Source organism: Apus apus, chromosome 2, assembly GCF_020740795.1.
Source record: "Apus apus isolate bApuApu2 chromosome 2, bApuApu2.pri.cur, whole genome shotgun sequence".
NCBI lineage: Eukaryota > Metazoa > Chordata > Aves > Apodiformes > Apodidae > Apus > Apus apus.
The window spans coordinates 10,545,734-10,562,348 of record NC_067283.1 but is presented as its reverse complement, the minus strand read 5'-3'; the positions used below and the strand labels follow the sequence as shown (position 1 = coordinate 10,562,348).

The following is a 16,615-nucleotide window of genomic DNA, read 5'->3' as shown; positions in this document are numbered from 1 at the left end:
GACCTTAAAGATCACCAAGTTCCAACCCCCCTGCATGGGCAGGGGCACCTCCCACTAGACGAGCTTGCTCCAAGCCCCATCCAGCCTGGCCTCAAAAACTTCCACAAATGGGGTCTCCACAACTTCCCCAGGCGACCTGTTCCAGTGCCTCAACACCCTCACAGGAAAGAATTTCTACCTAATATCTAATCTAATCAGCCCTCTCCCAGTTTGAAACTATTCCCCCTTGTCCTATCACTCCATGCCCTTGTAAAAAGTCCCTCCCCAACTATCCTGTAGCCCCTTGAGGTACTGGAAAGCTGCTATAAGGACTTCCCTGAGCCTTCTCTTCTCCATGCTGAACAACCCCAAATTTCCTAGCCTGTTCCCATACGGGAGGTGCTCCAATCTCCTGATCATCTTCGTGGCCCTCCCCTGGACACACGAGAGCTATGTCTTTCTTACGCTGGGGTCCCAAGAGGTGAACAAAGTACTCCAGATAGAGTCTCTTGGGAGAAGTGTAGAAGGGGAGAATCCCCTCCCTCGACCTACTAGCCACACTTCTTTTAAGTCAGGATGTGATTGGCTTTTTAGGCTTTCAGCTCATAGTCAGTTTTTTCATCCACCAATATTGCCCAGTCTTTTTCCACAGGGCTGCTGTCCATGTCTTTATTGCCTTGCCTGTATCTGTGGATTGCCTCAACCCAGTTGCAGGACTATAAAACCCTTTTCACTGGCTGATCAAGTTCTATCTTGAAAAGCAATTTCTTTCTTTGCCCTTACTGTTAAAATATTTGTGCAGAACCACTAACTGGGTATCAATCTATGCATTTAATCTCATCTAGGTTTATTTACCTGTTATTCTGCCAAATTTCCTTTAGTCTACAAAGTTTCTTTCCTGGTGACACATTTAATCTCAGTTTATATTTTATCAGGCTACTGAACTACGCATTCTCTAAAAATCCTTAGGTCTTCATTTATTTTGCTATGCACCTGCTGAATTCATCTTTCTTGACTGTGGAATGCTAATTTTATATGCAACACTCCAGACAAGATTCTACAGCAAGTATCTCTCCCATATGTCCTAAGATCACATTCATTTTTCACAGTTATGTCACATTAATTCTCCTATTTGCCACACACTGACTCTGACTTGTATACACAGGACATCCTGCTGTTGCCCTTTAGTTTCTGGTGTAAACACTTCTTCATTGTGCTTTAGCACATGATCTTCTATTTTGCTCTATTAAATTTCCAGCTTTTTTCTAGTGCTTAGTTTTCAGTTCATCCAGCTCTGTAAGATGCCAAGATGCTGCTTGCTGTTGAAAATACATTAAAACTTAGCAAATTTTGTTTTGCCAAAAATGAAAACAAATACTAAAATTAATAAAATAGGAGTCCAGTCTGATCTCTCAGGAACTTTGTTGTAATTTCATTATTTGTAAGGTTCTTTAAACCACATTTTGGCCAAATGAATTTTTCATTAAGCTCCATCATCGCAATTTCAATTAATACATTCTGTGGCACTGTATCAAATGCTTTGCTGACAGCTATCTAGAATAAACCTAATGTCTTTTCATTGTGTAGAAAATATGTCTTACTAAAGAAAAGTATTGGATTTAGCCAGTACTGACTTCTCTGGATAAATACTACTTTTATTTCATTCTGTTTTTAATGTCTTTCCTTCTGCACTTAGTCCTCTACTTTTCTAAAGCCTTGCCTGCCACTCTATGAGTTCATATTTTTCTGCAGTTTTTGAGTTTTGCCTTGAGAGTTTTGTGGCACGGTATTTACTTTAAATGGCACAAAAAATTATAATAACTAACCGTCACAAAACCCCTAAGACTAATGGGGACTATTTTCCTCTCATTGTATCAGAAAAAAAATACTTCACATTTCCAGAATAAAAAGATTTTATTTCATTGTGTACAGTAGAAGCCTTAAAAATCACTGATCTAACCTGGAGCTTTGTAGTAAATCACAGCTGAATGACATTAGCCAACTGTTTTCCATTATGCCAGATACCCAAATGATTTCTATTTTATGTATACATTTAAAAGATCAGATTCTACTTCATCTATACATGTAAATGTAACAGAATACCTATTAATTTCATGTGTTCAAGAAGTATTAATAAAAGGACCTGAGGACCTGCCTATAATGGAAAGATGAATAATTGAATGCCCTGGCCAAGAAACTGTTCATTATACTGAGGGGACTTCTCTCACTCTTTTGAAACTACAAAAGACCTGGGACCTTTATAAATTCAAGGGAGAGAGAACAAAATTGCACACATTACACTAAGTATTAGAGACTACACTCTGTGTATTTGGTGAACGATGCTCCTGTGGCATATCCTGAAGGAAGACTTCACAGTTACAGACATTTCCTTAATCAGGCCCTTTAAAAATGGGCTTGAGTCCTGAGTCCTGAGTTTAACAAACCAAAAAGAAGTGTCTTTGTTTTCTTAAAATTTCTTCGTGTTTCTAATCTGCAGAAACATATTTTTAAGTAGCCAAGCTATGTGTGCATTGTGGAAAGGACACTCTGAAGACCTCTTCACATCCCCATGGTTAGGAAGATGTGCTGTTGGGAGGCATTTGGCATGCAGGGGACTGCAACACAACAGTTTTTGAGGCAGTTTGAGCATCATCACTAGAAGAGCCTCTCAGCTATAGCATGAAGTTACTCTTCATGCCTAGAGACAGCAGGGCACGGTTGGGGCTGCTGAAAGGGAAGAGAATGAGGTGACACTTAAGGACAGTCTTTCCTTAGAAAACCGCCTCTGCATGGTATTGCTGCTTTGTCTAACAAACAAGCATAGGGTTCAAGAGATGGTGTAGACATAAGATGATCAGTAACAACAGTAAAAGTTCAAAATATTACTGCAGCTACTACCATATTTGGAGCAGAAGGGTCAACTGTTGGGCCATAGCAACACTGTGCTGCTTCCCACAGGATGATGTGATAGACATACATCCTCTGTCCAAGTCCGAATTCCCATTGTCATGAGGACACATATTTTTTGCCCTGCTCAGGCCTGGCACCTTCGCTGTGCTTCCATCTGATCACTAAAAGAGGCTCAATAAGATCACCTATGTTAATATTTACCAATGTTAAATTTTTTGAGAACTTTAATAGTCTCCAATATAAAAGGTCCAAAGAGCACCTACAGTAAAGTCATAATTCTTTTTTCTTGGAAACCCACTCTAATGTCTATTTCCATGGCTGAAAAAATCTTCCCTTTAGTATGCAGAAAAACCCCCAAAAAACTAACTAAATGCAGGATGACAGCAGAGAGTGCCTTTGGGAGATTTAAGAATAAGTGCTGCAGATCTAGTATCTTCGCTAAGTGTGAAGACTTAGGAGGAGCATCTCATTTGCAATGACACTTAATACAGTGCTCTGCACAAAGGAAAAGCAAAAAATTTCTCTGTCTTGAAGGAAGGACTCAAAACGTGAAATGGCTTGAGCAGCTCAAGAGAGAGACACCCTTGAAAAAAACACGTTGTCCAAAATGGCTTGTACACATGCTTTGAGGTAAATCCTTCTAAGTTTTTTATGAACTTGAACAGGTATTTCTGGCAACTGTACGTTATGCATCGTGTAAACAGTAATTGTTAGATGACTGGACAACAGAAAACCTCCTTTTAAAAACTGAAAGCGGTGGGGTTTTAGTCTTTATACAGGATAAGAATGAGATTTGTGGGTAGAATACAAGTTGACAAAACATCTTGAACTTCACAAATAATTTAAAAAAGGATTCAGCTCCAAGGGGACTGATGTCATTGCTTCAGTATGGAAAGCTGTCAGCTTCTTCTCCACGGGCCTGACAAAAATCATATCAGATACTTATTGCCAACACTGTGTATCAGAGGACTGAAGACAGATGCTCAGTCAGAAGGTAATTTTACTTTTAACTCTACTGGCATGTACCTTTGTTTGTTAGGCAGACATTTCCAGCAGTTGGAATTGGAGGAAACCTTTCAGCTCCTGCATGTGTCACAGGAGCTGAGAGCATGCAGTACCTTGGCATTGCTTGCTTCTGTGTCCATTACCTGTGGCTGAACTTTTCATTTCCACTTTTATTGCCTTCTCTGTAACACCCAGGCTCTGCTGATTCCAAATACTACCTATTTCAGTCAAAATGCATTTACTTTTCTATCACCTCTATTGTGAAGAGGGGATGAATTTCTCCCTGTGTTTGTCCTCCACCCTTTTCCTCCATATCTGTACAGTCCTTCTGTGCCACGTGGACACCTTTACAAAATATCTCTCCTTGTTCTCTCCTTTAAATTTGACAGGCTGTTCTTGGAAATAGCATCAAATCTCCACCAACTGTCCACATTTATATGACTCCTTAGTTCCTTCACAATCCTATCTGTTCTTTGCTACATAAGAGCACCGGTCTAATTAGTACATATCTCTACGTATGTATTAACAGCTGTTTTAGTTCCATTCTTGTTCCTTTATTCCCCTCTACATCTGCTATAACAGGGCACTGAACTATGCTATGTTTAAGTGAAAAGAAATTTAATCCCATTTTCCAAGCTCCATGCATCAATATTTTGTATTCTTTTCTAGAAAAAAACAAACAAAACAAAAAACTAACAAACAAATAAAAAAATACCAGACCAAAACAAACAAAAAACCAACCAATAACAACAACCAAACAACACAACCCCCCCATACACCTAGCTGTATAGCTATATCTAAAAAAATATATTCATTTTTTTTGCATCACTTTCATCTGGTGTCTTTTCCATGTCAAACAGTCAGCTGGGAACAGCAACAGAAGAAATAGTTGAGAAATAACTGATTTTTTTTAATTATAACTTTTTTTTTTTTTGTCTTAAAATGCTTATTCATTGAAAAAAAAAATATCACAAAAATCTGATTCTGGACAATCAGAAAAACAGACCAGATACAAGACTTAAAATGCCTTTGCCACTTCTGGGATGGGTGGATTGCCTACTCCCCAAGATACTAGTTTCTGTCGTTCCACAGAAGGAGTAATGATGAGAGTTCCCAAGACTGTTTCTACACAGAATGTTAACAGTAATTTGTTAATTGGTTTTCCGGGCTACTCAGCTTCAACAGCTTAATGAATCATGTGCTCAAAGTATCAAATGCTGGGTTTTGGTGCCTGAAAACTCTGGTGTCCTCAGCTGCTGGGGCAGTCCAGCTGGTGAACAGTCTGCCTGGCAGCTCCTCTGTAAAGAGCCCACTGTTGGACACCTGAAGACCCTTGACACGTATAAATTTCACTCATGAGAGTAACTGGATTTTAAAAGTGTTTTCTTAGTGGGAAGACAATCATCACAAAGTGCAAAAAATAACTTCTAAGGAGAGAGAGGACAGAAAAGATTATTCCACAGCCTTGTGTAATGATAAGACATCAAATTCCTGTAAATCATAGGATTAGAGAAATGGTTTTGAGACTTTTTATTTTTGAAAGGCCTATAGCTCTTAAAAAATTGCCAAGAGCACCTCCAGACTGTATGTGGCAATAACCAGGAGCCTGAAAAGCAACCCTGGGCAGTGGTCTGAGGAGTCAGGGTGCTTGCACTGTGTAATTCTCCATTTCCAAGAGGTTTGACCTAAGAGTCTACCCAGGAATGTCAGAGCTAGCAGAATAACCAGCTTCTCCTCCAAGCCAGCTGTGTTAGAAGTAGGTGCAATTTGGCCTTTTGGTTCACCACACAGAGATCAAAGTCAACCCAAAGGGGTAATATTTTCTGTCACAATGAAAATATTTTCATTACTTGATCATATGCCATCCTACAAGAAAGTTTTTGCTTCACATTAATGTTTCCTCCTGCTCTCAGCATGCAGGTTGTAACACTGCTCATTAGAGTTTGTGCTATTTCTTTGTAATATTATCATGGATTACTGTAATCACATCTTCCTTCTCAATATATGAAAATAATGTGTGTAAATGCATTCAAAATATGAAAATCTCCTCAGCTTTTCCCTATAAGTGTCCTTGGTTTGCTTATAGATGGTTATTTTGGGTGGCAAAAGGCTGCTTAGATGAGTCTTAGGGTTTCCACTCAGTCCCTTTTAATACTTATATTACAGCACATATAAGTCAGTGGAAAGACACTTCTCATTTATTCTCATTCTTACCTAAAAAGCCAGCATATAAACAATGCTTTTTCTATAACAAAAGGGATGTGCTAACGTAAACGTTACTTAATTATACATTTTACATGCCTTGTGAGGCAAACCCAAGACCCACGACTGGTACACACCGCCAGGCAATGATCTGGAGTTGCCTTAAACTGTTGGTCCTCCATGGAGAACCCGAAAACAAAACAGCTTGGGGTGAAGAAAGATTTCGTAATTCACTTGCTGATCTGCCCGGTGATAAGGCTGACCCTGCCAGGGATCATCACTTCATTTACCCCACATCTCTGTGGGGTTTTTTTTTGTGTGTGTCTGGCTTGCAGGGGGTTGATCTTAATGGTTTCAGGGAAGCGGGCCCCCCGGTGCTGGCAGGGGTGCGCTGAGGGGACGGGCACCCCGAGGCAGAGCGGGGTAGATGCCGTTCAGAAGACGGCAGCATCCCGAGATGGCGAGGGAGCACCTGCGGGGCGCCGGGATGGGCGGGGAGCGTCCCGGCTGAGAGGAACGACTCGCACCTCTTATGGGGGGAGCAACGGCGGGGAGAGGGAGGAGGAGAAAAGGCAGCCGAGGAGAGGGGCTGAGGAGAAGCGGGAGGGAAGGGAGCCGGGGTCTAGAGGAGGAGCTGAGCGCAGAGAGGCGGCGGCGGCTGGCAGGGACTCAGTCGGGCCGGGAGCTGAGGCCCCGCCGGAGCGGCGGGCGGGAGGCGGCCGGGGCAGGTGCGGGAGCCGCCGGCAGCCGCAGCGCCCGCGGGCTGGGGGGCTGGGCTCGGCGCCCCGGCAGCGGGGCCCCCGGGCCCTATGGTGCCGCGGCGGGACCCGCCTGCCGCTCGCCGCCTTCCGCAGGGGCCCGCGGAGCGGCGCGGGGCAGCGGAGCCTGCCGGCCCCGGCTCTCGGCTGGCATGAGGAACCTGCCGATCCTTCTCCTCTCCCTCTGCTGCAGCCTGGGGCGGGTAAGTCACTCTGCGTTCTCCCGGGAGAAGGGTCAGTCTCGCCCCTCCAGACCGCAGATGGGGTGACCCTTACGGCTGGGGTGCCTGTGCAGAACCCGCCGGACTGGCGGTTCTCTCAGAGCATCCCCCCCGTTCACCGGAGCTGGGGGCTCGGCGGTACCTGTAGCAGGTGTGGAGACCGGCCCCGCCGCACTCACTTCGGGAGACAAGTGCCTCCCGCCGATCGCGCTTACCGGGTGTCCCCGGGAGGGCATCGATCAGGGGAGGCGGCTCCTGTCCCCGCCGGGACCCGCAGCGCATCTCCCCTCCAGCGCTCCCGGGAACAGGTTCCCTGGCCGCAGAGGCAGCGGCGAGCCGGGCCGGAGGCACCGCGGGTACCGCCCCGCATCCCCGGCAGATCCGCGGGGGCCGGGCCGGCTCCGCCCCGGCAGGGCAGCCGGGTCCCGTCCCCGGCGGAGCGGGGCTGGAGCGGGACGGCGCCGGGCCCTTCGTCCCCGGGACGCTTGATCCCTGCTCTATTCCCGGGCAGCCGGTGGCCTCCGCTAGTTCGTGAAGAGTTTCCACAGGCCACTGCCCGGGTACGGTCCGCAGGGCTGTGAGCAATCATATGATGGGGAAAACAGGCTGCCTGGGGAATACATGCAGCTGGATAACAATGCACAAGGCGTTCAGAGTATCGAAGTCTTTGAATTTAGGGCACGCGTTTAACACCTTTATATTTTTAAGTGTTTCTTCAGTTGTTTGTCAAAGTCTGTAAAGTTGCTGGAAACATAATTTAAGAAAAATAATCTGCCCTCTGTATCCTTCCCTTTTTTTGGTACTGTAAATTTAAAATAACAGATGATTTCCACCAAAAGTCAGGAAACCATGCTGAAGGTAAATGTAAGCTGCTTGTCGGAAGAAACGTTTTTCCAGTCAAACTGCTGTTCTGGCTGCCTTAAAAATTGTTAAGCCACTAAAAATGCAGAGGTTCCCCAGCTGGGTTTCCAGCTCCCTGAGTACCTGCACAGTGTGCAACACAACACACAGAATCCTGTCTTCAGTGGGTACAAAGCATAACCTACCCTAGGTAAAGCAGAGGGAAAGAGGGATGAGCACCAGCCCTGAAAGGTGGTGAGTGCCCTCAAAATCCATCTTGGGGTTCTTGAACAGTTCTGGGATGCGATCAGTGCCACATAGTCTTGGACTCTAAATGTCTTTAGCTTGGTGAAGTACATCTGAATGAAACTGGTCTGTGGATTAGAATAAAGTATATTACAGTTTGGGTTTGAAAAGTAGTGTTTTACCTTTGGGTACTAACAAATTTATGTTCTCAAAGTAACCTTCACTGTTAAATCCCTGATTCTGAAAGACTTGCAGTTCTTTACTAAGTATGAGAGAGAGAAGTCGCTTATTTGTAAGGTTTCTTAACTGCAGTAGCTGCTTTGTTTTACCCCTCATCTGGCTAACCTTTCCATTTACTGGAACCTACCTTTCCAAGATCCAGTAACTATAATACTTTATGATGAATTACCAAATGTTTTCAACTGGAAAAAAAATATTAAAAATCTGTTATGTGAAAGGAAAATGCTGTTAAAAACGTGTATACATGGGATTGATTTAATAAGAGCTATCTGGAAAGCAGATAATACATAATGAAACACAGGTATTTTCAGTGTAACGTTGAACTTCCTGTTATATGTGCTAGAATTTGTGTTAAGGATCTGTACAAATTCACTTCAAACAGAAAAGAAATCTGCCCTGAAAACGTATAATTTCAACAGTTGATATAGATGGGGAAAAGGAAGTAAGGTTCTGTTGAAGGCAGTGAAATGAGGCATTTGGAGAAGAGAGATTTTTGTGAGTTTTCTAACAGTTCCTGCTGTTTGCTTGTGGCTGTTACACTGTCTTTTAAAAAGCTGAGCAAGCGGCTTGCCCACAAGACTATAGAATAGTCAGATTCTCAGTCCTAAATCTGGGTCCTATGTTCTGGGTCCATAATCACAGCTTAATTAATTAAGAATTGCCATAAAAATAAAATAAAATAAAATAGTGTCTCATGAATCAGATAGTATGGCCAGATTCTGCTCTTGAATGTCTTCTGGAAAAAATAAGAGAAAGGGGAGAGAGAAGCTTGGAAAGAGACCACCCTTCTCTTGGTGCTACAAATGTGAGCGTGCCTGAAGCACAGCAGAGTCACGTTTTACTTCATTATGATGCTGTTTCATTTGAGCTCATCTCATGATCCTTTAGTTCCAGTAGTGTTTCCTAATTTCCCATTGTCACCTACCACAGTCATTTCTCCCATGCAGTCTCTTAGGGACTCTGCATGTTTCTCTGGTAGGCTCTCTCTGCCCCTGTGAATCCACCTGACTTCGGTACAACCACCCAGTGTCTTCTTTCTTTCCCCAATACTGCTACATCCCCATCTCTTCCCATGAGCATAAATAACCCTTTCTGAAAACCAAAGAACTGGGGCAGGGCTATGAACAAGTAAAGGCAATAGTGCTTTCATTCCTAAAGGAGTGGATGGGTTTTTCTTCCTGTGTAGCACCTGCGTGAAACAACTAATTATTCTCTGAGGCCTTCAGGAAGTAAAATATGCATGATGGAAAATGGAAGAAATCAAAACTGATGATGTCAAAGAGTATGCACTTCGGTTTTCATGTTCTGTGATTTGTATTAAACTTTCAGCTTCTTGACTTAACCCCAAATGTGCTTACTTTCCTGCTTCAGTTTAACTCACCATTTTTCTGGAGGAAAAAGTTTTATGAAACAATATTGGTGAAGGATTTGAAAGTTAAATATTTTCTTGTAAATGACATTTGGCCATGAAATGCTACAGAAAGGAGCAGTGAATACTCTAGTAGATAATTTAACATGCATATATTTTTTTGTCAGTGCGTGAGAAGCTAAAATGGGCAGTGACTGTGTTTATAATGTGCCTAGTACATACTTGGGCAAAATCAGTGCCAGTCAAAGTTGTGGGTTTCGTTATTGGTAGCTGCATCCTTCATAAAGCATTTTAATTCATGTTTCAAGACCCTGACCTGTTTGTTAATTTGACACAGGTGAACGGTGTCCATCCAGAATGCAGATTTCAGCTGGAGATTCACAAGGAGGAAACAAGGTGCATGGAACTTCTAAAGAATGCGGAGCCAGTGGACTACAAAGGTAAGAAAAGATAAGCTGTAACCTAGAGGCAACTGAAGTATTAAAGATTTTCTCCCTTTGCCTTCTTTGCTGTTGTGGTTGTAGTTGCTTTATTTGTCTGTACTGTGCTTATAATTTTATTAATTTTAGAATTTCTGCAGATTTTATGTTAAAGGTACAGCTGGAACAAGTCTGTTGTGAGAGGTGTGCCAGGCAGAAGGCACACAATGGATGGGACACTAGATGGGAGCAAATGCATTCTCATGTTTTAAGCTGTTGCTGATAGTATTTTCTGACTAGCAGAGAAGCTGCAGGCTGGTGGTGACAGTATCAGCAGAAAGAATAAGTCTGAGGAAAAGCTGAAAGCCTGGGATCCAAGCATCTCCCTCTAGCTATGGTTGAAAGTAAAGCACCAGTGGCAGGAATGGTCTCTGGGTTTCCGAAGCAAAAGATGTTTCAGACAGATCAGAATCACACCTGGAGTACTATGGAGTCATGCAAAGGAAAAACTGGACAGTAGTTTTACATTCAAAAACAAATTTTCACTGTTTTTTATTGGTTTTATTTTCTCTCTACATAGAAAGATGAATACATAGATACAGATGTGGGTAATTGTAACTTAGAAGAAAGAAGGAAGAGATGCAGTTTATTATTGTTTAATTTTAGATTTTACTAGATTTACTTGCTGAATTTCCATGTGAGTAGAACATAAGATTATGAAAAAAATGATATTTCTCTTGTAAGCTGGAGCTTCTGATACAGCCATTTGTTCACAAGCAAAATACGAAGGTGACAGATCAATCCAGACAGCCAAATCAAAAGCAAATCTGTAACACTAAGGTAGCTAGGGTAGAACTTGGTTAAAAGGTTTTGGCTTTTTAGGAAAGTTGGAAGTGTGTATTTTTTAAATTATGTTATGGCAAACATTAATATTTTAAGGTTTCTTATCTTTTGTAAACCATGTGCCGTAGCTGTGAGTAGAAAGCAGTCTCTATGCACCTACTGGTGAAAAGGTAACAGTGCCTCTTGGAGTGCTTCGTTTGCATGCATTACCTGCCCAGCACTCCTCTGGTGACATGAGAAATATTTGGTTTCCAGTGAGACATTGAAAAAGGAGGAAGAAATTTTAGATCTAAAGGACGCTAAATATTTTTCAGTTCAAAACGCAATTTTGATTTTTAAAAAGTAAAGTCACATTTAAAACTAATCACTAAATCTTTGTTGTTAAGTGATCTCTAAGTGTTTCTAAGTATTTAATTTCAAATTTTGAATTAAATTCATATTTTGGATTTAACTTCAATCTTTGATATTTTAGTCCAGGTATGTATAATCTCTAAATAACTGGGCTCCTTGGAATTCTACAGCTCTTGCAGTGCAGGCATTTTCCTTCAGCTGATCTAGGTGATAATAGTGTATTTGTTTTTTTCATATTCAGTCCTTCTTGACTGCACTGTGAAGATGATTATGATCCCTCAGGGTCCTGCCATCTGCAGGATGCCCTTTGAGCATAAACATGTGTCCCAACCCAGTGATGATTTTTCCGCCTCTCTTTTTGATTTAAATGTGTAAATTCCTCAGTGCATTCTGTGTATATATATTGATACTAATATATATACAATAAAATAATTGAGAGTATCACCAACAGTCTGTATTTTACTGTAATTTTCCTTTTGATTAATCCAGATCAGTAATTAGAAAAATTGTAAGAGTGAACAGTTTACATGGATATCTCTTCCAAGCGGAATCTTACTGGAATTAATTGATCTACATCTAGGGTTTTTTTATTTATATGAGTGGTGAAGAGAGTTGACTGTTACATAAACAATATTAGTGTGAAGCCAGATGGAGAAATAATTACTGGTACAGCTTAATGAATTAAATCTTGAATTAATAATTTTGGTGTTAGCTGTTACACAGTTATGAAAGGCTTTCTTCAAGAGCCACTTTTGTGGTCCAGATGCTGGGCTGCTCCAGTGATACACACCAGTTTTATTTTCAGTTCCCTGGGGGAAGAAAGTTTTCTATCAGTATTTTCTTCACAGCTTCTTTTTAGCTGGGCAAGGGGTGCCGCCTGAAGGCAAACTACTGTGTAAGAGCTTCATGTCTTGGAAGGAGACAGTATGTCTGCTGGTGTTGATTCAGCCCTGCAGGCAGTGATAAAACAGCAGTGGAAGGATTTATACATTTCATTGAATGCCTGGCTGAAACTAAGGGAATATTCCAATCTGTACAACACTGGAATAAAGCCCTTGTGGTATTGAACCCTTAAAAACTATGTGTTTAATGTTATAGGAGAATTTATTCTGTGCTTCATGTTACAGATATGTTTACCAAGAACCTGTTCAGATGACCCTGTTAAATATATGCACTGCATTCCAAAAATATCCATTCTCTATCTGTCCTTATTTTCCTAATAAACTCTCCATATTCATCCAGAGATATAAGGAGTACTTTGAACAGAGACTTGCAGATTGTCACAGTGATGCTCTGACTGCTGATAAAGAAGAATTACTAATGAAAATTGGCAAGCTGGAACTAGTCCAAGTCCTAGCTCCACACCTAAAGCTTGTAGTACACTTGAAACGTAAGTCATTACAATAAATTCACAGAACCTGTTTCACTGTTTCCTGAATGGGAAAGATGGTTATATAGCCCTTACCGTGCTTTTCTGACTTTAGTATATGCTGCCCCAAAAAAAGCTTTAATGAAACCTAGTGGAAGGTCCTGTCTAGAATTTGGAAATAATGGTTCACTGGGGCTTTCCACAGGAGGCTTGGGTCTCTGTTATCAGAATCACTGAGATTTTTTTTATTAACATCTTGGACACCTGAGAAGCCTTCACACCTCTGTGTAGTATGCTCCAGAATTCAGCTGGCATACACAGCTACCCAACTTTGAAGGATCCAAATTTTATAGGACAAGAAAGTTTCTCCTTTGTCTAGATGACAACGATACATGGAAAACCTTATCTAGTACTTCTCAGCTCCCAGTTAGGGAGACACTAAGGAAAGATTTAAAGGCATTTGTGGTTGTTTGGGGTTTTTGTGTTGTTTGTTTTTTGATTAATAATGTTATAGTCACCTTAACTGAGCTGCCTCATAATGTGAGCTGAGGAATTTAACTGAGTAATTTTTGTAGTGCACCTAAAGTCATTGACTATGAAGTCCAGGAAGGACTTGTTTACTTCATGGCTTAGTAAAGCACTGCTGTGTTTTGCAAGGAAAAAAAACGTATGTGTAAATATCCACTGAACAATGCTAAGGATATATTAAAATCATAGGACCCAGTTTCTCTAAATTCTGCTCATTTGCCAGCATCAAACTGTTAGACATCCAGACCTTCTGCTTTGCACCCTTTGGGGGATTTTCAGACATTAGCACGTCCTCTTCCATTAGTGGAGAGCATTACACTCCATTTAGGGAAGAAAGTCACTCTTCAAAGGTCTGTGGCAGTGCCTTCCTCTCAGCAAACCTAGTTGTTTATTTTATGAAGACTGCATTAGCTTCCATTTGCGTTTGTTTTCTTCTTCCCTTCTATAATTTGACACCTAAGGTATGGATGCTCCTTAGCTGGAAGCCTAGAAGAGGGTTGTTTTTGTTTGGAGAGCAGATTAATTTCATTCTAAATGGCTCATAATAGCTACAGGTTTTGAGGGCCATATGAGAAAACTCTAATGTAGATTTTACCTACTACCTGTGACTTGTCTTCTTAAAGAAACAGAGAGCTCCCAGTGAAACTGATTGAGAACACATAAAAAATGGCCAACTGCAACTTTCTGTCTTTAATCAGTGTTTAAAATTTTACCTAAAAAGTAATTGATTCATTTCTGTTCACTTTTAAATGAAAATTGCAGTCTTATGGTCAAAAATCGTAAAAATCAGTAGACTTTATAACAGGGTTCTACAACAGAAAGATTAGATTAGATACTAGGAAGAAATTCTTTCCTGTGAGGGTGATGAGACACTAACACAGGTTGTCCAGAGAAGCTGTAGACGCCATCTCCCTGGAAGCGTTCAAGGCCAGGTTGGACGGGGCTTGGAGCAACCTGGTCTGGTGGGAGGTGTCCCTGCCCATGGCAGGGGGTTTTGAACTATAAAGATGATCTCTAGGGTCCCTTCCACCCAAGCTGTTCTATGATTCTGTAAAATATGAGACTTACACAAAGCCGGACAAGGCTTTTCTTTTGCCATGTGAAAAGGAATCTTCTCAAGGTTCCCCTGTTTTTAATCCACCCAATCTTGTCAAGGTCTTTAGTCAGCTTTTGTTTGGTTTTTTTTGTAGCTATTTTCCCTGTAAAATGAGTCAGCAGACTGCAGAGTTGCTTACAGTTATCCAAGGCAACATTAAAGGTAAAATTAAATGAGATAGTGGGATCATGGAAATTCCTTTCATGCAGCACCAGTAGCTCTCTTGAACCTCAGCTATTCTAGCTGTAGTACAGACACGCTGCTACTTTTTGTATGAGGGGATCTGAAGGTTCTGCTTTGAATGTTTGTCTATTTTGTTTTCCATTAATTGAAGTGTGATTGTTAATGATACCACATAAAACTGATCATCCTTAGGTTGTTGACACTGTCTGGGCTTTGTGAAAGCTATGCTTAACTATTTGAGAGCAGAAGGGAGGCAGAACTGTCTCATCTTTTGATGAATCTGGGTGATAGGCAAGAAAGAACCTTGAATTAAAGGGGTTGCCTATTGAAAAATAACCAAGAGGAAATAAATGGTGAAGAGCAAGAACATCCTAATCAGCCTCATTAAAAAATCTCACATAATAAACGTTACTAAGAGTGACAATAACAAACTTTTTTGGGACACAAGAGAGGCAACAAGTAGCTACAGATGCGTTCTACAATTTTGTAAGTCTGAAAGTTTTACCTCCCCAAAATGTAAATAGAGATTCATCAGCAGACATTAATAAATGTCATTTGAAAACCATAAGTGAACTGAATTTTGCACTTGAATCCTGATAAAGACAGCCATGGCCATGGCAGTCTACTCTTCATGACATCCAAAGTTCAAACACCAAAAGGATGCAACCTTGAATACCAAAGGGGTAAAAAAGGTCCAACTAATTAAAAAAATAGCATGTGGGTTAGATGTAATAACAGAAATATATGGTCCCAAGACTTTACAGAGGCTTTAATATTTTGTGCAGGGGGCTATGTGAAAAAGAGACTGAGATTTGATTATATTTTTTAGTAATATACAGCGTGTCTAAAGTGGGACAACAAGAAGATGAAAGTACATATTACAGCTCTGACCATACATCCATTAATATCTTTCCAGTATAAGAGCAAATGGTGTTCTTACGGTAAGACTAGAGTGCTGTCCAGTTATTAAAAAATAAATGCTGTTGTCTGCAAAGAACATGTTGAGCAATTTGAGAAAATTTGGATGGAAATGTGTTTTCTTTTACAGAGGTTTTTTTTAAAGTTTTTAGCTGGCAACTTCTGTATTTCCTTACAGTATCCTAAAAATATGTAAGTTACATTAAAAAGTAAAACGGGCTTATAGATTTTTTATTCTCCGATGGGAAACTCTCCTTCAGAAAGGAAACAGGACATTTCTTCTGAAATGTTTCATTTAGTGAAAAGCCAGTAATCCCCTAGAAATCTAATAACAATATTTTTGCCATTCCTGGTGATAGTACTTGCATTTGAAAACCATTAAACTGCAAACATTTTAGGTAATTATGAGATAAACTCTACTGGTTTCATTATTCTGTCCCACATTACATCCTGGTCTCTAATCATAAAGATACAGATTTTATGGATGGAACACTCAGTGGATATGGAATTGCTTGGAAGGCCACACTCAGAGAGTTGTGGTCAATGGCTTGATGTCCAAATGGAGTCCAGTGACAAGTGGTGTTCCTCAAGGGTCAGTACTGGGACTTGCGCTGTTTAACATCTTTCTGCATCATTGACAGTGGCACTGAGTGCACCCTCAGCAAGTTTGCTGACAACACCAAGCTGTGTGGTGTGATTGACACACTAGAAGGAAAGGATGCCATCCAGAGGGACCTTGACAGGCTTGAGAGGTGGGCCCATGCCAACCTCATGAAGTTCACTAAGGCCAAGTGCAAAGTCCTGCACTTGGGTCAAGACAATCACAATAACATTTACGGGTTTGGAAGAGAATGGATTGAGAGAAGTCCTGAGGAAAAGGACTTAAGATGTTGGTTGATGAGAAGCTCAACATGAGCTGGCAGTGTGTGCTTGCAGCCCAGAAAGCCAACCATGTCCTGGGCTGCATCAAAAGGAGTGTGGCCAGCAGGTCAAAGGTGATTCTATCCCCCTACTCTACTCTCATGAGACCCCACCTGGAGTACTTTGTCCAGTTCTGGAGTCCCCAGCACAGAAAGGACATGAAGCTGTTGGAGTTAGTCCAGAGGAGGACCACAAATATGATCAGAGGTCTTGAGCA

At 41.4% G+C, this 16,615-nt stretch overlaps 1 protein-coding gene across 2 annotated transcripts in view; it reads left to right on the top strand.

The window, feature by feature from the left end:
* The first annotated feature begins 6,735 nt into the window (after positions 1-6,735).
* The window catches only part of VIPR2 (vasoactive intestinal peptide receptor 2), a 51,784-nt gene continuing 41,904 nt past the window's right edge, over positions 6,736-16,615 (top strand). Inside the window, exons 1-2 of one of the 2 annotated variants that reach the window (XM_051612397.1) lie at positions 6,736-7,057; positions 10,108-10,210. In XM_051612397.1, coding sequence (XP_051468357.1) covers positions 7,007-7,057; positions 10,108-10,210 — 154 coding nt within the window. In that variant the 5' untranslated portion in view covers positions 6,736-7,006. The remainder of the gene's footprint in view (positions 7,058-10,107; positions 10,211-16,615) is intronic. The other variant, XM_051612398.1, reaches the window with a different exon arrangement.